The sequence below is a fragment of the Cibotium barometz genome, chromosome 54 (genome assembly GCF_041138505.1).
Source record: "Cibotium barometz isolate CiBa-2024 chromosome 54, ASM4113850v1, whole genome shotgun sequence".
NCBI classification, from domain to species: domain Eukaryota; kingdom Viridiplantae; phylum Streptophyta; class Polypodiopsida; order Cyatheales; family Cibotiaceae; genus Cibotium; species Cibotium barometz.
Genome location: NC_141099.1, coordinates 36,996,594 through 37,017,314, shown reverse-complemented (window position 1 = coordinate 37,017,314; position 20,721 = coordinate 36,996,594). Strand labels below are relative to the sequence as shown.

Here is a 20,721-nt window from a genome sequence, read left to right as displayed (position 1 = left end):
ACTTGAGGATCAGTTTCGGAAGCTGTTTTGTATCTGTGGAGACTTTCTTTTGTGACAGGAGTTTACAGATTTTGGAGGAGAGCAGTGATCTTTTCAGAGATCCTGAGCAGAGTTTATTTTGTCCGAGCCTGTGTTCTTTGCACTGTTTGTAGAACAAGGAGGGTGTTTTGCCTGTGAGGTGTGATCCTTTCACATGGATCACTTATTTGTTGCTAATTCTTGGGATCTGATTCTACTTTTGGAACAATCTTCTGCTCTCAATGATGCTCTTGAGGACTTTGTTACCACTCCAGTTTATATTCCTGCTTCCCTTCCTCATTGTGAGGAGTCTACGTCTGCCTCTCTTTGTGATGCTTCTGAGGATGCCCCTCCCCCTGCCAATTCAGCATTTGGTTTGCTACAGTGTGCAAGTTTGTTGTCTTGGAGGATGGTTTTTTGGACCCAATGGGATGCTTTGGATCTGTGGTTGCTAACCGTGCCTGGGGCACAGTGGTACTTCTAGAGTTTTTTGGATTTGGATCAAAATCAAGTTGGGCTTCTACCAGTCCGACGACATCTTTTTTCAGAGGGGGATGTGGAGTCCTTTCATCTTGTGATGCCCACCTCAGTGGCGTGTACTTATGTACAGCGTTGGGCAACTCACGGTACGGAGTTTGAGCAGATGGACCTCATCTTTTCTACAGAATCTTTACATCTTGCGATGCCGATCTTTTCAGAGGCTGCTGTTGTACAGCATTTGGCTACTCTTGGTACAGAGTTGGAGCAGATTGACTCTTTCTTTTGGGGGTTCCAGTGAGGAGCAGCTTGCTTCTCCCAAAGATTGATTATATATAGGATCTGATCTTGGTTGGTTATGAGGTTTTTCATACCTTCTCCAGGCTAGATACACACATTCAACTTCGGGGAGTGTTCTTACACTTGGGTTGGAAACCATTATTTGGAGCAGCACGTCGCAGCCTACATGGTTGTTTTCTTCCAGAGGAGCGGTGTATCTGGCAGCTTATTCTATTGCTTTTGTAGCTGAGTTGCTGAGGAGATTGCTTGTGGAGCTTTCTTGGTACCTGTTTCTGCAGTCTTTCATCTTTGATCGAGGACGGCGTCTCTGGCTTCTTGGAGTTCACTCAGCATCCGGTGCTAAGAGGGGGTGTTAGACATCATCCCCTTCTTGTTGGCTTCATGTTTGGTGTCCTATTCTAGCCTCTAGGGCTGACCATGTTAGCTAGAGGGGTTGGTCACCCCTCACATATGTTTTTCCATATTATTCCCCATTTTATGGTGCCTTGGATATTTATCCTAGTCGTGGACATTTACCCAGTCGTGTGGATGCTAGTCGGTTGCCTTCATATGGGCATATATATAGCTGGCTTGCCTCCCTCATTCTTTACTGCTTGCTTGGCATTGTTTGCTGCAGTCCCTCACATACGAGGTTTTCTCCCCTCTTGCTCGGGACATGGATTCCTTTGGATGACGATATTGACAGCATATTCTCATCTGTGTTTCCTCTCCATCTCTCTCTCTCACTCTCTCTCCTGTGTTTCCACTTTCCCTTCTTCCGCTGCACATTCTATCACTAAGGTGTTATAAGTGTTATCCCATAGGTCATAGCTATTTATGAGTCAACCAGCTATTTATAGGTTGGCTCAAGCTATACAAGTGGGATGAGCCTATTGAGTGGAATATTGTATTCTACTAGTGTGGTCGATGAAAAGAGGTTTGTGCCTAGGCCTAGGACACGGTCCATGCAAGCCTTAGCCCTTGGGGTCAGGGGTGGTCTATCGATTCAGACCTACGGTTGGGAAGCTAGCCTGCACCCCTTTGATTTGGTACTACTCATGCTTGTCATGTGTTTGGGAGATTTTGGGAGATCTTACAATTGGTATCAAAGCACTCTAAACAGAAGCAAAAGCCAGATTTGCATATGGTTTCATCCCTTTTGGATTTTATCACAAGATTCAAGTATTTCTTCCCGTTGTTCATACTAGGGCTCAATTCAGTTGAAAAGTCTATGCTTTGTTCTCTATCACACACTTGGATGAGGTGTGTGGTTGTAGAGGGAGGAAAACAAAAAGAAATCAAGAGAAAAAAGTATGCTTTTTCACTGTTTTTGGAGGTTTTCTATCACGCATCCTTGGGCTAGGTGATTCTGAGGGTGAGTCCGGAACAAAGGGGATATGCAGAGAGAGAGAGAGAGAGAGAGAGAGAGAGAGAGAGATATTAACGTCTACGAGAGGCGAAGTCGGCCTATGAGAGAGAGAGAGAGAGAGAGAGAGAGAGAGAGAGAGAGGTGATTTCTTGGTTCGTTTGAATGTGGAAACCCTAAGCGCAAAAACCCTAATAGCCAGCTTGTGTAGGTTTGCATAGCCATTGTAGGGGAGGCTTGGTATGAGTCGAAAATGGACTGCTTGTAGGAGAAAGGGCAAGTAAGCACCAATGAGGTGATAGCCCAAGTGGTGAAGGTGTTTGCCTAGGGCCAGAAGGTCTTGGTTTCAAACCCACCCACGGTACTTCCTTGGCGGCATCACCGGGCGGGTAAAAAAGCATCTACGGGCCGGCACCTATGAGCGGTGCAAAATGGTAACTACGGAAGGATCTTGGGCCTAAGGCTTTTTTTTTTGGGGGGGGGGGGGGGAGTAAGCGTGTGTATTTGGCTATAGTTGTGCTAGGCATGCATACAAAGGGCTTCCACATCCATATAATTGGTGGTAGGCACACGCACATGAGGTTTTAACTAATCCACAACAGTGGCAGCCAGGTAAAACAAGTTGTACACTATACGGACAGCCACATGGACATGCTTCTATCCATTGCCCAATTCAAAGGTCGAGTACGTGGCCGGATTTATGTGTTTGTAAGGGCTATTGTGCCAGATATTTGTAATATTGTCCAGGCACCCAATGAGCATCCCAATGTGGACAGAGTCATTGGGTTATTCTGTGAACACACTTAGTTAGACATTATTATTAAGAGTTGGTAGCCAACTCACCAGCATTAGACACAATAAATAGGAGTCTAGGCCATAGCCATATTTATTCATTGATAGGTCTGTCATCATTGAGTCATTGAGAACTTAGAAGCAGTGCTACCATTGAGTATCTCTATTCAGCATTGTATATATTTCATGTTAGTGATAAATGCTAGAGTAGGTCATCTCTCTCTACTTTGTATTGAGCATGAAGAAAGCAGTTTGTGCATGGGTTTAAGTCTCGCATTAGACGCAAATCGCAATCAATCAGTTCATACACATGTACACATGTTACAAATCAAGTTTTGGAGGATATGCTTCTTGCATACATCTCCTGGCCACCATCTGATTGGGAGAGGTACATCCCAATGGTCGAGTTTGCTTACGCCATTACTAAGCATTCAACGATTGATTATAGTCTGTTTATGCTTATATACGAATATCAGATAAGTCTCCAGTAATGTTGGGACTTTAGGGTATTCAGATTGATGCACTTACAGATTTCCTGATGCATATGCAAGAGATGTTGGCCACTACTAGAAATTCTATCAACACTGCTCACGATAGAGCGTAGTTTTACAACATTCTTAGGAAGTGTTTGCGTAGGGAGTTTAACGAGGGAATGCTTGGGCGTTTGAGAGTACCCGAGAATTCTGAGACGTTACAGATAAGGTCGAAACTAATCCCCTAGGTACAATGAATTATCCAATCCTCATGTGGATATGTAATATAATTAGCTACAACAATTGTCGTCGTGATTTCAGGTTAGCCTATTTCGTGGAAACTGAAGATTAAGGAGTTGTTGGGTCCCTCTCGACCTTGATTTGGTTTTAGTTTTGTCTTTTATTCCACTAAGATACTCATGTCAGAGCAGTGGCTTGTGATTAACCCGGTTTCCATATAAGTAACTATGTGGAAAGCGTAGACATGTGAGAACCTTATTTTGGAGTCAGTTGTCCGATGTGGCTAAAATTCCTTGGATTCATTTCTGTGAGATATGGCTGTTAGGGTTAGGGTTTTGGAAGGCACATCAACAGGAGGCGTGAGAGTGAGAGAGAGGAACACGACTGCTCATATATTCATTGTGATAAAGTGAAGTACAATAGCCACATAAAAGATGTGACCTAATAGTGTGTTCACATGGTCCGGTCATAAATAGTGCCAGGTGGACCAAATCACTTATAAACCTTTATAAGTGAAACTAAGCTAAACTGGGGGAAAAAACCTCCACTAACTGAAGAAAAAGTGCCCCAGTAACCTACTGATGATCACTAGCACTCCCCTGGGTGGACCAAATCACTTATAAACCTTTATAAGTGAAACTAAGCTAAAAAAAACCTCCACTAACTGAAGTAAAAAGTGCCCCAGTAACCTACTGATGATCACTAGCACTCCCCTGGGTGCATACACAGCATAAAACCCAACAAACCCCCCCTGGAGTGATATGTGATCACTGTACATCATCCACCAAAAGGAAACAAATTCAAAGCAGTGCGGAATGCTTCGAATTTCGGACGTGGTAGTGCCTTGGTGAAGATGTCTGCCACATTCTGATCTGTAGGGCAGTAAATCAGACTGATATCACCTGCCTGGAGTCTCTCCCGAACAAAGTGATAGTGAATCTCAATGTGTTTCGTGCGAGCATGAAACACAGGATTCCTGGCCACGGCAATGGCACTCTGACTATCAGTATAGATAGGTGTAGGCTCCTCCACTGAAATATCCATATCAGTCATAAGACGACGAAGCCAGACACACTCAACGGTAGTAGTGTAGGCTGCTCTGTACTCTGCCTCACAAGACGAAGTGGCCACTGTGGTCTGTTTCTTGCTTAGCCAAGAAATACATGAAGAGCCAAGAAAGAAACAATTTCCACTAGTGGAGTGTCTGGTATCAAAATCACCAGCCCAATCTGAATCGCTGTAAGCATATAGCTGCATGTCACCCCCCTCAGGATAAAGCAATCCAAGAGACAAGGTACCCTGCAAATATCGAAATACACGCTTCACAGCTTGCCAATGTGACAATCGCGGGCTGTGCATGAATCTGCTCAACTGAGATACGGCATACTGAATATCTGGCCGTGTAGTACACAAGTAAATAAGGCACCCAACAGCCTGAGCATATGTAGTGGCATCAAATAAAATACTGTCATCCTGTAGTGACAGTTTCATCCCAGGCTCCATAGGAGTGCTGATAGGCTTGCAATCCTGAAATTTGAACTTCTCCAAAAGTTTAGCAACATACCGAGATTGCAACAACCCAATGCCTCTGTTATCTTGCACAAACTGTATGCCCAAATAGTAGTGTACGAGCCCCAAATCAGACATGGCAAATGTCTGTTGCAGTATCTCTTTAAAAGCTGCAATTTTATCATCATTTGATCATCTACATAAAGACTGATGACCAGTAGATCTTTCTCTTCTTTCTTTACATACAAAGTGGCTTCTGATGGACTATTCACAAAGCCTTGAGTGAGCAGGAAAGCATCTATCTTTGCATACCAAGCTCGTGGAGCTTGTTTCAAACCATACAAGGCCTTTTTCCGCCTGCATACTTTCCCTTCATGACCATGTTCTGCAAAACCTATGGGCTGATGTACATAAACTTCCTCCTCGAGGTCCCCATGTAGGAAAGCAGTCTTGATGTCCAACTGATGAACAACCAAACCACGATGTGCAGCCAATGCAATGACACTCCTAAGTGTCGACATACAAGATGTAGGAGCAAATGTCTCCTCATAATCAATGCCCTTCTTCTGTACATAGCCCTTTGCAACTAGACGGGCTTTGTACCTGTCAATGGATCCATCTGCATGTCTTTTCAACTTATAGACCCATTTAGTACCAATGGCTTTCTTGCCTTTGGGCAGATCAACCAAATCCCATGTTTGATTCTTTTTAATAGAATCAAGTTCACCCTGCATGGCTTTGTTCCAATGCACATTGTCTCGTGCATCCACAAATGAATCAAGCTCGTCATCATCCTGTAAACTAGCTGCCATAACCATATTTAAATCCATGATGTGTGCATACTCATTGGTCCGTGTCTCCCTACAAGTACGGCCAGCAACAGGAGTCTCTAGATGGCTGTCCTGTAACGTCCTCAAATACCATCTAGGTATATGTCTGACCTGTGGAGCCTGTTGCCCCATATTTGGCTCAATCTCCTGCTGAATTTATGCACCACCTTCATGATTAGCTGGCTGCCCTGCACCCTCATGGGTTGGATCACCAACTGTGGAATGAAACTCCATAGGTAGTAGACCTTCAAACACATCATTTTCAGTCTGATTTGCATCATAACTAGCCATGGATAATTCTGATTTTTCATCAAAAATCACATCCCGACTAGTGAATATCTTCTTGGACAGTGGGTCATATAACAAGTAGCCCTTGCTCTCACGGCTATACCCAACAAAAATACATTTTGTGGCTTTATCATCCAACTTCCTCCTCAACTCTTTGGGTATGTGTGCATATGCAAGACACCCAAAAGTACGAAAATGTGATACCGAAGGCTGGTAATGGAAACCAATGCCTTTGTGGGACATCAATTCAAAATATGACAAGCACACATAACAGCTTCCACCCAAAAGATATGTGGTAGCTTCTTTGCCTTTAACATACATCTCGCCATCTCCATGAGTGACCGATTCTTCCTTTCTGCAACCCCATTTTGCTGTGGAGTATAAGGAGTAGTATACTGATGCTTGATACCTCTACTCACAAGAAAGGAATTCAACATGTGTGACACATATTCCCCCCCTCGGTCAGAACGGAGAGTCTTAACCTTGCATCCTGACTCTGTTTCAGCAAGTGCTACAAAGGCCAAAAATGCATCATATACCTGTGATTTCCGTGTCAACGGATAGACCCAGCATATACGAGAGAAGTCATCAATAAATGTAGCAAAATAGAAGCAACCTCCTAATGACTTCGTTTGCATGGGACCACAAAGATCACTGTGTATAAGCTGCAACTTTGCAGTTGCTCGTAGAGCCTGATCACGTGGAAAGGAAAACCGATGCATTTTTCCCAAGATACATCCTTCACATATGTGATCTAGAGGCTTCTCCATAAGAGGTAGGTCTGTCAACATGTTATGTCGTTGCATAAGCATAAGACTACCAAAATTTACATGCCCCATGCGAGCATGCCATAACTCCGCATCAACCATAGCTGGAGTAAGAGTGAATGCATTATAAGCAGACTGATCCACTGGCTGAAATGCATCCAACTGATAGAGTCCATGACATAATGTACCAGTAAGCATCAAGGTCAAGGCATTAGCTTTGTCTCTAACCATGCATTTGTCATCATCAAAGTTGACTTGCATACCACACTGTGCTAAAGAAGAAATGGACAACAGATTCTTCTTTATCCCTGGTACATATAAGGCATCAATAAGGCGAAGAATAGAGCCATCAATGGCTGTGAGCTGAATCTCCCCAATGCCACGAACTGGATATGAAGCATTATTGGCACACTGAACAATCTTGCCAACAGGGGCAGGGCATACATTACAAAACAAATCCCTACGAGATGTGATATGCTTTGAAGCACCACTATAAAAATACCAAGTACATGCATGCTCAGTCACACTAAGTGCCTGTGAAGACCAAGAGGCATCATAACTGCATGTGTAGAAACAGTAATCCCTGTCTTCAACAAAGGAAGCAGTCTCCGGAGGAGCTTTAGAGGCATCATTTACAGACATTCCAGATTCCTTCGCCTTCTCTTTCCTACACTCTGTGATGTAGTGACTTGGCTTCTTACAGTAATGGCATTTGCCCTTCTTCTTGGGCTGTCCATCACCTTTCTTGGTATCCTGAGATGAACCACCATCACCTGAATTCTGATTTGAACTCTTTGGCTGAGACTTGCCTTTCCCTTTTTGACCTGTCACAAATGCTTGTTCAGCACTTGTGTTCATGTTCATGTTCTTCCTGATTTGCTCTTCCTGTAACAAGAGAGCAACAAGTTCCTGATACTTTAGGGGCTCAATAGCATTCCTCATGCTAAGGTTCAAAGAGGTATGAAAAGCCAAGTATGATCTTGGCAAAGAGTTTAAGATGGTGGATACAAGCTGTGTCTCAGGAATAATCTCATCCACATTGATGAGTTGCTCTCTCAAATCCTGCAGCTTGTTCAAGTGGCTAGACATATCATCTCCTTCATGCATCTTCTGGTTTTCCAGCTCTCTTTTCAAAAATGAGATCCGTGCCTCATTACGAGCAGCATACATTTGCTCCAAAGTCACCCATGCATTCCACGAAGAGCCAGCTGAACGAATATGAGGTATAATAGACCTCTGTACTGACAATGCAATAAGTGATAAGGCTTGTGCATCTTTGGCATCCCATGTCTTCTAGACATTTGTTCTTTGAACAGGCTGTGGCTGACCCGGTGCCTGTGCCTGTTGTCCTCTTCCACGAGCACCCCCTTGGGGAGGAGTCTCTGGAGCCAATGGACCTGGACGTGGTGTTCATCACCACTGACAAAATCCCAGCTTGTCTTCCTTAGACAAGTACGTGAACACATCACTCTGCTGTTGATTTGCCACTATGCCAGTGCACAATGCTGTACCTGTGTATCAAAAAACCCAAAAGCAACAACCCTGAAAGCAACTGTACTCCACTGAGTACAACTGACCCAAATATGCTTGCACTCTCAATCCTCTAAATGTGCAAAACAATGCACCACTGACTGATAGAGCAACAAAAGTGGCTCACACTGTGCCAAAATGCCCAAAAAATGCCCAAAATTTTTGTACCCAAAACCTTGCAAAAGCCTGTAGAGGTTTCTTTGCAAGAAAACCTCCCTGTATCTGCCAGAAAAGCTCACACAAAAAAAACGCCCAAGTTTCAAAACATGTAAAGCTTACCAAAAAGTGATTTTGCACGTACAGGTCGGCTGTAGGCTGTCAGAACAGTAGCAGGTACTGGTCGACTGTACGGAACAGACTGTCCAGAGCAGAGTACTGTACGGAACTGCAGGTACTGGACGACTGTACGGAGTTGTAGGTACTGTACGGAACTGCAAGTATACACAGCAGGAGCTAGTCGCCTGCTGTTTGCTGTACAGAGCAGGCTGCTGTACGAAACAGGGCAGGCTGCTGTACGGCAGACAGTGTAAGGAACAGGGCAGGCGCCTGTACAGAGCAGGGCAGTCTGGAATAGCTGTACGGCTGTCTGCGCAGGACTGTACGGTTGTCTGCGCAGGACTGTACGGCTGTCTACGCTGGACTATACGGCTGTCTGTGCAACTGAAGGCGACTGAGGCGACTGACGGTACGGGCACTGATGGCGAGTGACTGAGTGGCTGCAACTGAAGGCGACTGACTGTACGGGCAGCTGGTGGCGAGGGCCTGTACGGACAGCTAGGCGAACCAGCTCTGATACCAAAATGTGAGATATGACTGTTAGGGTTAGGGTTTTGGAAGGCATATCAACAGGAGGCATGAGAGTGAGAGAGAGGAACACGACTGCTCATATATTCATTGTGATAAAGTGAAGTACAATAGCCACATAAAAGATGTGGCCTAATAGTGTGTTCACATGGTCCGGTCATAAATAGTGCCAGGTGGACCAAATCACTTATTTAACCGTTATAAGTGAAACTAAGCTAAACTGGGGGAAAAAACCTCCACTAACTGAAGTAAAAAGTGCCCCAGTAACCTACTGGGGATCACTAGCACTCCCCTGGGTGCATACACAGCATAAAACCCAACAATTTCTCATGAGGGGAAGTATGTTTCGTACATGATGCTAACCACATGGTTAGTTAGCCTAATTTAGAGTTAGGAGACCCAAAGGATTAGTGCAACAGGCTATGATTACTTGGGCTAAGGTGTTATAAGTGTTATCCCATAGCTTGACTAAGGCTATATATGAGTGGGATGACCTACTGAGTGAACTATTGTATTCTACCGGTGTGGTCGGATGACATAAGGCATGTGCCTTGGCCTTGGAAATGGTTCATAAAAGCCTTAGTCATTCGGCTCGTGGGTGGTCATGATTTAGACCTATGCTTGGAGGTGAACTCACTTGCAACCCTTTGATTTGGTACTAATCATGCTTGTCCTTTGTTTAGGAGATCTTGGGGGATCTTACAAGCCTTTACTATCCGCCTCCCAATCTTGAGATCTTAAATCAAGCTCTCTGGGAAGCAAACAAAATCCTCTAGGTGGAGGAAAAATGGGGACATGGTTTGAGACAATGATGCCTACAATAATGCCAGTCATGCCCCCAAGCTTACAAGCCCACTCATCCACATAGAATCTTTCAACGAGGGAAAGGTTTGGTTCACATAGAATCTTTCAATGAGGGAAAGGTTCGGTTCGTGCATCCTCCTGTCGGATCTAGAGAAGCGGAGGCTCGGTGTGACCGAACTCCGGGTGTCACATGCACTCTGCACTGTAGTGCATGGTGACAAACTGGCTCATCATCATCATTGCAACATTTGTACAGTATTAGTTCCATTTAGGATGATATTTGTCGTACGCCGTGAACCCATTGTAATCCTTAGACCGCGATAAGTCAGGCACGAGCTACGTAGGTCATTCTCAGCCATAGCAAGTCAGTCAGTCAGTCTAAGTGTCACATGCACTCTGCACTCAGTGCATGGTGACAAGATGGCTCATCATCAGAAGTGCAACAGTTATACAGTTTTAGAACCCAATAGGATGATAATTGTCGTCTGCCGTGACCCCATTGTACATCCTCAGTCCAGGATAAGTTAGGCACGAGCTACGTAGGTCATTCCTCAGCCTTAGTGGGTCAGTCAGTCAGTCAAGTCCCTTAACCCACTTGGAGAGAATCATTCATGCATGTAGAGTCAGTAGAAGCCTTAGGGTTTGCATCAGAAAGCACTCTGCATCCTGCATAATATGCATTCATATGCCTGTGCATCATTTAGAACATCCCAGAAGCCTTAGGGAATTTACTAGGATTTATCTGGTATTTTTCCCATATTTAATAGTATTTATTTAGCATTATTTGCATTATTGGGCATTTATAAATATAAACTTTATTAAATGACCAACCTCCAGTTAGTATAAATAGGCTTGCATAGAGCTTAGTTTCTCATTCAGTCTTCATTGTGCTAAGAGCTCTTCTCCTCAGCCCTAGGAGCATCCTTGCCTTCAGCCCTAGACTAATCCAGCCCTTGGAGCTCATAAGCTTGCTTCTCCAGCCCTTGAGAACCCTTGCTTCAGTCAGCCCTAGGCGCCTGCTATCAGCCTCAAATCAGCCTTGATTCAGTCCACTACAGTCTCTAATTCAGCATACTGTCAAGCCTCAGTTCAACGCTAGCAATCAGCCTGCAGCCAGCCTGTGTTTTCTGTCCAGCAGCAGCAGATACATTCATGCGTTTCAGTCCAGCAACAGAGTACCTCTGCGTTTCTGTCCAGGAGTCCCAGAACCTCTGCGTTTCAGTCCATCAGCATCCCTACAGGTCTGTGTTTCTGTCCACAGCAGTTTCCAGCCCTGAATCAACAGTTTGCAGCAGTTTCCAGCCCTGAATCTGCAGTTTGCATCAGTATCCAGCCTTCTGTGCATCATCCATACATGCAGCAGTCATCTAGACCCTGGTGAAGGTAACACAGCATTCATAAGTGTTTTCAGCATTCTAACATAGTGTAGAACAGTCCACCTTCTTCTTCTCTCAACCTCAGGTGTGCAGCCCTTCCTCATGCCCTTGGGAAGAGTGCATAGGCTCGAGATCAGGTCATTGAGGTGTTTCTACAGCAGTGTGCAGATCAGCCACTCTCCGATCCTCCGAGATCTTGCGTTTGGCTTATCTACAGTCCACAGTCATTCTCTCTAAAGAAATAAAGCAAATAATATCTCGTTATCGGGATAGGGGGCCCTTCAGTGGGTAATTCGGGACCCAATCTGGTGTACAGTTCTCATCTATCTCTCTCTCTCATCTCTTTAAAGTTTGAAGTATTGAAATGGATTGCTAAACTCACGAAACTCAGGATACAGAAGACGGTGTGAGCATTTGTGTGACAGGATCTTCCAATACAAAGACTTCCGCTGCATATCACACTAAGTCCCTTAACCCACTTTAAGAGACGCATTCATGCATTATACAGTCAGTAGAAACCTTAGGGTTTGCATCAAAAAGCATCCTGCACATTGCACATCATTCATGCATAGCATCTAGACCATTGCAAGAATCCCAGACAGCATCAAGTATTTATCTAGGATTTTTTTGATATTTTTCCCATTATTCTCAGCATTTATACATTATTTATGGACATGAGCAGTCAGCCAGCTCTGTAGCCAGCCGACTAGCTCATTCAGCCCATATAGATACAGCCCTTGCATAATCATTCCATCATTCATCATATTCAGCAAGAGAGCAATCAAGCGTTTGTCATCCTCAGCCTCAGGAGTATAAGCGATTGCAGTTTCAGCCACCTCTCTTCAGCGTTTGTCTCCTACAGCCCTAGGCGCCTCACACATGAGCATTCAGCTATCTACATCAGTAAAACTCATCAGTTCAGCATTCAACCTTGCGTTTTTTGCATCCATACAGTTTTCTGCATTCATCCATTCATCGTTTTGCTCCAGCCACTTGATGAAGGTAAAACGCAGCATTCATACTTATTTACAGCATTCATATACAATCTAGAACAGTCCCAAACAGCCCCTCTCTCAGCCCTAGCTTTGCATCCCTCCCTCATACCATTGGGAAGAGTGCATAGGCTCGAGATTGGACATCTTTGGTGCTTCTACAGCAGTGCACAGTTCAGCCCAACACTTGGTCTTCGGAGGTCTTGTGTTTGGCTTATCGTCAGTCACACCATCAGTCTCTTTAAAGATAATAAAGCAAATACTATCTCGGTAACGGGATAGGGGGCCCTTCAATGGGTAATTCGCAACCCCATACGGTATACAGTTCTCATCTCTCTCTCTCATATCTCTCTAAATATTGAAGTATTAAAGTGGATTGCTAAACTCGCGAAACTCAGGATACTGAAGACGGTGTGAGCATTTGTGTGACAGGATCCTTCAATACAAAGACTTCCGCTGCATGTTACATTGGTATCAGCTTCAGCTTGTCCACACACACCGTATCCTAGCGTGAGGGCATCCTTGGATGGTCAGATTGCGTTCCGGCACGACCACCGACTTCATCATCATGTCTACATAAGAGAGTACTCATCAGCCCCCGGAAGACGTCTCCCCCGAAGGAGACCTTGCTCTTCTGACTACAGCAAACACCATAGCTGTTCTTAGAGCTCAGAACCAGCTGCTCATGGAGCATCTCCAACTCTTGGAGGCAGCAGTAGCACGTCATCCTTCGCCTCCAGCAGTACCCGACTACATCTCCCTCTTCTTTCAGATGGAACAACAAAGGAGAGAAGACGAGGCCCAAAGGAGAGAAGAAAAAGCAGAAGCCGAAGCTAGAAAGCAACAAGAAAAAGCAGAAAGACGGGACTATGAGGAAGCCCAACGCAAGATCGACGAAGACCGGCGTCAGGCTAAACTCGCCGCTCGGGAGCACCAACGAGAGCTCAATCGAGAACGTATGTTACTCGAGCACCAAAGGGAAAAGGAGGCCATTCATCTTAGATACCAACACCTCTCTTCAGCATCCCCAGCCTCAGGTGCCACCAACTAGCAATCCACAGCATCAACTACCGTCATTCGAAGTCAACCTAATTTCAGTAAGTATGATGGTAAGTGTGATCATTTAGCAGTAAACCAATTTATTCATCAATTTACTGCTCATTTTCCATTAGCCAGGATCACACATCCTCGGGATCTAGTCCAGGTAGTGACTCCCCATCTCCTTGGTGAGGCAGTCACTCGGTGGCAACATTGGTCTAATCTTTATACAGACCAGACCACAGGTGTCACAGCCAAGGTGGTACCAAACGTTATGTACTGTACGGATCCGTACGTACTGTACGTTGTTTGGTACGGAAAAAAAATTAAGGTACGTAAAAATACGTACCATTGGTAAAAATACATAAAATCTCAGAAATTTCAGCCACCTACATAAAATTTCAGTCCATGTCCACATTGACATATAAAACTTTCGAAATAGAGACACAACAAGGTCACAAACCTACTAATTCAAAAGTGAGAAATTAGAATCACAAGTCGTCAATCATACTTAATAAGTTAATCATACTTAATACTTAATACTTATTGTCACAAGTGAGTCGTCCACAGATGGTGGGCTAAGGCTATGAGAGAGAGACAGAGAGAGAGAGAGAGAGAGAGAGAGAGAGAGAGAGAGAGTTATGTTGCTGCCTTGGGGGCCTGAGCAAGGGTGGGTGAGTTATATTGCCAGCCGTAGTGGGCGCCAGTGGCGAACAGAGAGGGCGGCTACGCACAGAGGCGCGAAGCGAACAGGGGCGGTGAGGGCAGAGGCGAACTGAGGCGGCGGTGAGCAGGGGGCGGCCCAGGGAGAAGGCGGCGGCGACAGTAGCAGAGAGAGAGAGTGCAACTGTAGAGAAGAGAGAGCATGGCGGCTAGCTCTTACCGGAAGGTTGAGGTCGTACGGCCTCCAGAGTCCAGACGCAGACACAAGACGCAAGCACGGGCACGCCGCCCCAAAAAAAACACGTACGGATCCCCGTATGGTACGGATGTACGGTACGGATTGGATCCGTACGTACGTTTTGATCCTACCTTGGTCACAGCTTTTAGCTGGGATACCTTTGTCCATGACCAAAAGACTAGATTCCTCCCGCCCCAATACATGACCGGTCTGGCAGATGAGTTCTCTATGGACTCAAACAGAACGGATCCCCAATGCTTCAGTTTTCCAAAAAAGTTATTACTTTAGCACAACAGTTAGGGTTATCCGCGCAGGCCAAGATGAAGCAATTCATTCGTGGATTGGATCCTAACATTCGGTTCACAGTTCGTAACTTTGAACCCAGTACCTATGACCGGGCTTTGACTCTCGCTCAGAATGAAGAAATGAAGATGAAAGGAGGCAAGCCCAAGCAGTCATCTCAGTCCAGTCCAGTACCAAACCCCAACAGCAGCAATCCACTGCACAGCCAGGGAAAGGTAATGCATCTTCTAAAGATGCTAAGAACGACGGCAGTAATAGCTCCAGTTCCGCGGGTAAGAGAGAAAGAAGTATCAGTCAGAAAACAGATGTTTTTTCTATCACGGCATCTTTTTTATAATTCTCCATTCATGTTTGTTTGAGTCCTTGCTTGCATCATTATGTGACTGGTCTATCATTTTTCTAATTATTACTTGGATAACCATTAAAGATTTGGTCCTAGTTCAATCCTTACTTAGATCAACCTTAAAGTGTGCCAAAGAAATATATACTCCACCTTCCTTAGTATACTCTCTTTAATTAAAGTAGAGCCTTCTAGGTGAATTATCAAGTGAAAGTAGTTAAAAAACCAAAATAAATAAATAAATAACCCCAAAAAAAAGAGAAAAAAAAAAAGGAAATCCAAGAAGATAACCATCGCCATGTTGGATCTTGGTAAGACTTTTGGCTCTCAGTGATAGAGCCTTGGGACCGTATCCTTGATCTTCATGGGATGGGACCTTGTTGCTACAAGGCATCATCAAAGCAAAGGCTCCAAAACAACCCAACAAGAAACGACGATTTCCAATAACACGAGGGTAAAAACATAACATTTCTCATGAATCTTGCTAGGTTTTGATTCATGGGTTCATCATATATAATGTGGAGAGTGTACACATTGGTTTGTTGAGCACAAAGAACAAAAACTTAAGCTTTAATCTTCATATCATTCTCTAATTTGTTAACAAAAAATCACCTCTTAACAATCAAATTAATGCTAATCACAAGTGTTGCTAAAGCCTTGTGGATCATCAAATTCATTTTGCCCCTTGATTTGGTACTTCAATTTGCTCTCGCAAAACAGGATTTCTCTGGTTTGTTCTCCCTCATGGGTGCCAAGATGTAGTAAATAAGTAATTAGTTTGTAGATTAAGAGTAGATTAGCATAATCTCTTAACAATTTGCTCACAAAATCCGTCAGAGCATACATGTATCCCACGAGGAAAGAAGTGTTACATCGTGTTATTGTCATGTGCATGATCAATACCATGGACAATTCTCAGGCAGCCAGATAAAGACTATGAACCAGATAAGAACCAGAAGTTGGAGCAAGGAGTGTTGTTTGGTAGTATTGGACTTGGAGCATGGCATGGAAGAGGCAGTCGGCTGCTGCAGGTGTTTTGTCAGCTGAACCTAATCAAGAGGCGGCGGCTGTACTTCAGGAGACTAGGCGCATGAAGAGGCCCACTCGGCAAAATATTGGGATTTATCTCGGCCAGTTTCCCAAGCAAGCCAAAGGCCTATAAATAGGCCAAGAGGCTCCTCATTGTATTCATTCAATCCACTAGGGATTGGGTCTTTAGGGGTCCTATAGTAGGACCAGATTTTTGGGTGTTTACACCTTTTTATGAAGGCAGCCTAGGGCTGTAGCAGAGTACCCTTTTTGTACTATATGAATATACTGAATTTCCAGCATATCTCTCTCTCTCTACTCTCTCCATATCTGCGTTTTGCATCAGATGGTTTCCAGTAGTGTTTAGGACTGAAAGAAGACCCCTACAGCTTCTGCATGTTACATTGGTATCAGAGCATTAGGCTCAGCAAAGCTAAACACTGAATCAATCCCATATGATGGTGTACAAGTCCAAGGTACAGGAAAGTACACGGATACGAAGCCCAAGGCAAGGAGCACAGAATCGGGAAGAGCTCCCAGGAGGTTTGTTGGTGGTGCTCCACAAAGCCAAAGGGGATGGCAGTCCTGTGAGCCAGATAGGTTCTCGGGCAACGGTCCCAAGGGAGGTTTACCCTCCAAGGGTGATGTGAGAGTGCCAGACTCATTTCTCAAGAATGAAGACCAAGACAGTGTTCAAAGTCAGGGCAGGAATGGATTGTGGACTAGATGGAAAACAGATGCATAGATCTTAGTCTGTGACAGAGTAGTTTGGAGACCGGGCCGGGCTTTCAGAGAAAAGGGTTGCCAGGGATGGATGGATGACAGAGGGACTTCAGGAAAAAAGAATGGAATAATGATAGTCATCCAAGAACAGGTTGGAATCCCATCATCAAGTTTAGCAGAGGGGGATGTCATGTGCATGATCAATGCCATGGACAATTCTCAGGTGCTGATCCAGAAGAGGCAGCCAAATAAAGACTATGAACCAGATAAGAACCAGAAGTTGGAGCAAGGAGTGCTGTTTGGTAGTATTGGACTTGGAGCATGGCATGGAAGAGGCAGTCGGCTGCAGGTGTTTTGTCAGCTAAACCTGATCAAGAGGCGGCGGCTGTACTTCAGGAGACTAGGCGCATGAAGAGGCCCAGTCGGCAGAATATTGAGATTTATCTCCAGTCGGCTGGCCAACTGCTCGTCGGCCAGTTCCCCAAGCAAGCCAAAGGCCTATAAATAGGCCAAGAGGCTCCTCATTGTATTCATTCAATCCACTAGGGATTGGGTCTTTAGGAGTCCTATAGTAGGACCAGATTTTTGGGTGTTTACACCTTTTTATGAAGGCAGCCTAAGGCTGTAGCAGAGAACCCTTTTTGTACTATATGAATATACTGAATTTCCAGCATATCTCTCTCTCTCTACTCTCTCTCCATATCTGCGTTTTGCATCAAATGGTTTCCAGTAGTGTTTAGGGCTGAAAGAAGACCCCCAGAGCTCCCGCATGTTACAGTTATGGTTATGAAGCCTTGAAAATTTGTAGATTGATTTAGTCGTTGAGGTGGAACAAATTGCAATGGAATATTTTGATGATGGTGAGACTCTTTATATGACAAAACCTTGAATTCTTTTCCACCATAACACAAACCATCAGATGCAAGGCAAGCTTCAAGTTGTTGCTACATGTGAAGGATAAAAGAAGAATGTACTCATGCTTAGCCTCCAAGGCCACGAGATGAATAAAGAAAGAAGCCCTGTCTGCACTCTAGGAACCATTATGTTTCACTAAAACAAGAAAAATAACAAAAATAGGCTGAGTATTGTGGTTTAGCACGCAAGAACCTTATGGGAGTATTACACCAGTCAGGACTGCAGACTCCACAGGGCACCGGGTGGGCAGCCAGTAAAAGGCAAGGCAAGCAGCTCATAGGGCACTTGAAAAAGAAGCCCAAGGCTGGGCTAGATGCTTTACCAAGTTAGCTTTGGTATCCTAATGAAAAAAATAAAGCACTCAAAACTGGGCTAGACGCTTTACCAGCTTAAGCTTTGGTAGCTTAATTAAAAATAAAGCAATCAAAACATATACTACATCGCCAATGAGGTGATAGCTCAAGTGCTAGAGATGTTCGTCTAGGATTAGGAGGTCCTGGGCTCAAGACGCCACATGGTGCTTCCAAGGCGGCATCGCCTACAGGCGGTAAAAAATGGTAACCACGTCAAGATCCTGGGCCTAAGGTCGGTCGCGCAGGGGGGGAGGGGGGGGTGGGAGAACATATACTACATCAGAATTATTAATAAAGTTGGATAAACCTTTTAAGACCCACACGCCAGTGACCATATAAGCATAAGTTGACTCACTTAACACTAGAGAACGGCTTGTAAGCTTTGTCATGATGATGCCCGGATGAAGAGAATTCACAGTGACACATTCCCCTGCTTCCTGCAAGCATAACTAGCTTCTAATCAGGAAACCGGACAGCTTAAATGACGAATTTAAGGTTTGCATATCTCGATACTCATTTCAGTCTCCACATAGAATGCCTCTTTGTGTACCTCAAGCCTCTTTGCAAGCTCCTTTGCATGCAATAAATTTGCAAGTTTTGATTGCCCGTATGCAAAGCATCCCATATAGCTGCAAAAAATAAAGTATAGCGCACTAAGAAACCATAGAACCAATGAGACAGAATCCAACAAAGCATCCGAGGACCAACCCTTGTTTGTCATTCAACTTGTCAAAGCAAATGCCCCCACGATATGGGAATTTATGCATTTCAGATGAAACAATCACGATTCTGCTTTCGATGCCGCTTTCCTTGGCAGTCTGCTTTAGATCGTCCAAGAGAAGCTTTGTCAAGAGAAAATGACCTGCACAAGTAGGTGGCTGTGAGATCCAACGATATACCAGATCCAAGGTTTTCTATACCAAGAAATCTAGCTGCTACAATAAGGCTGTACCAATGTGATTTGTTGCAAACTGCAGCTCGATGCCGTCTGTTGAGAGCTGAAACGGGCAAGCCATGATCCCTGCGTTGTTGCTACAAACAAAACCAGGTGTGAGCCTTCCAGAGCGACAAGCCTTCCAAGTCTGTGGTGGAGAACGGTAGCGTACTCACTCACATACATGAGGATATTGAGAGGGAGGTTGAGGGACTTGAAGGTACTTGCAAAGGCTCGCACGGACGCCATGGAGCTGAGGTCGAGCTGCAGAACGTGCACACGTGCTTGACTAGTCTCTTGGAGAATTCTGTGTTTGACGACCTCACCCGCCGAGACAGTCCTCACAGCCATCACCACTTGTGCACCGCGCAGGGCCAGCACGCGGGCCGTCTCTGCCCCTATACCACTGCTTGCACCTGCACATTTGATGGAATGGTTAAAGAAGCAGATGAAGCTGCATGAGAAAGATATGGTGTGGGGGAGCTTGGTTGGGCATGCGCACCACACACACACACACACACACACATATACTCTTTGCTCATAACCATGTGATGTGGGACGCAGTGAAAATCTTGGTTGGAGGCTCATCGTGTGGTGCAAAGAGCGTGCGGCACCGCTAACCTGTGACAATGGCGGTGAGGTTGGAGGCGTCGATGCCATCAGTGACCTCCTCCGCTGTTGATGAAGACGAGAAACCCGAAGAAGGGGCAGCAGAAGGTGCTCGCCCCAGAAGCCACGCCATGGTACCCAACTAGCAATTAGTTTGTCAGTCGTTGTTTGGCTGGAGCGTAATATATATCTTACAATAAATATTTAAATACCGCATTAAATATAATACGGTTACAACTTGCAAAAAAATGCCCTTTTTGAATGGTCTCTTTATAAAGAAACGTGTGTACCATGTAAATTTTCCATTTAAATACAATAAATATACACCCACAGGGTGGATATTAATTTATTGCATGATATTAGTAATATCATGCAATTTCATTGTCAACCTTCATCTTTTCCTTTCTATGAACCTCGTCTTAATAACTTCATTTGTTCCCACAGCACTGCATGCATGTTTTTTGTTTGATAACTTCATTAAACCTGACTGATAATTTATTTATTTTTTCCTTTAACGTCAGGTTTTGTTCGTGCTTTTCGATATGATTAAGCAATATGCGATTTAAATAATATGCACCCACATGTATATAATACAATAGCATATTATAATAAGAGTTTACTGTGGGTGCATATTGAACTTGTTTTTTGCTTATGGGTTGCATTTGTCTTTTTTATTTTCCTTTGCTACTCCTGTGCGAAACTGTTGAGGTCTGGGTATCTGTTTTCTGCGCTAAAAGCGAAATTGCTTATTTAGTACGCTTGGTCAACAATACACACGCTAAAAGGGCAAGGTGGGCTGTTTTTTATGGGTTAAATCAAAGCTTAATTTCTACAAAGGGGGGCAAGCAAGTGACAATGCAGTCAGCGGGCTCAAAGGTTGGTGGCATCTCTTTCTTCTATGCGTGTATATATATATATATATATATATAGAGAGAGAGAGAGAGAGAGAGAGAGAGAGGGGGGGAGGGGGGGATTGTTCTAACATATAATATGCATCCACAATTAATGTAATATAATGTGCATATTAATAT

The 20,721-nt window shown here is 44.4% G+C and overlaps 1 protein-coding gene across 5 annotated transcripts in view; it reads right to left on the bottom strand.

Annotated features, from left to right (window-relative positions):
• LOC147608109 (short-chain dehydrogenase TIC 32, chloroplastic-like) overlaps window positions 1–19,841 on the bottom strand; it is a 39,008-nt gene extending 19,167 nt beyond the window's left edge. For 2 of the 5 annotated variants that reach the window (XM_086789747.1, XM_086789751.1), the window contains exons 1-6: window positions 19,703–19,841; window positions 19,266–19,497; window positions 19,100–19,179; window positions 18,856–19,009; window positions 18,698–18,776; window positions 18,503–18,584 (exon numbers count right to left, since the gene is read on the bottom strand). In XM_086789747.1, the coding sequence (XP_086645873.1) occupies window positions 18,503–18,584; window positions 18,698–18,776; window positions 18,856–19,009; window positions 19,100–19,179; window positions 19,266–19,497; window positions 19,703–19,823 (748 nt within the window). In that variant the 5' untranslated portion in view covers window positions 19,824–19,841. Of the gene's footprint in view, window positions 1–18,502; window positions 18,585–18,697; window positions 18,777–18,855; window positions 19,010–19,099; window positions 19,180–19,257; window positions 19,498–19,702 lie in introns of all 5 variants that reach the window. The other 3 variants (XM_086789748.1, XM_086789750.1, XM_086789749.1) reach the window with 3 other exon arrangements.
• Window positions 19,842–20,721: the final 880 nt, after the last annotated feature.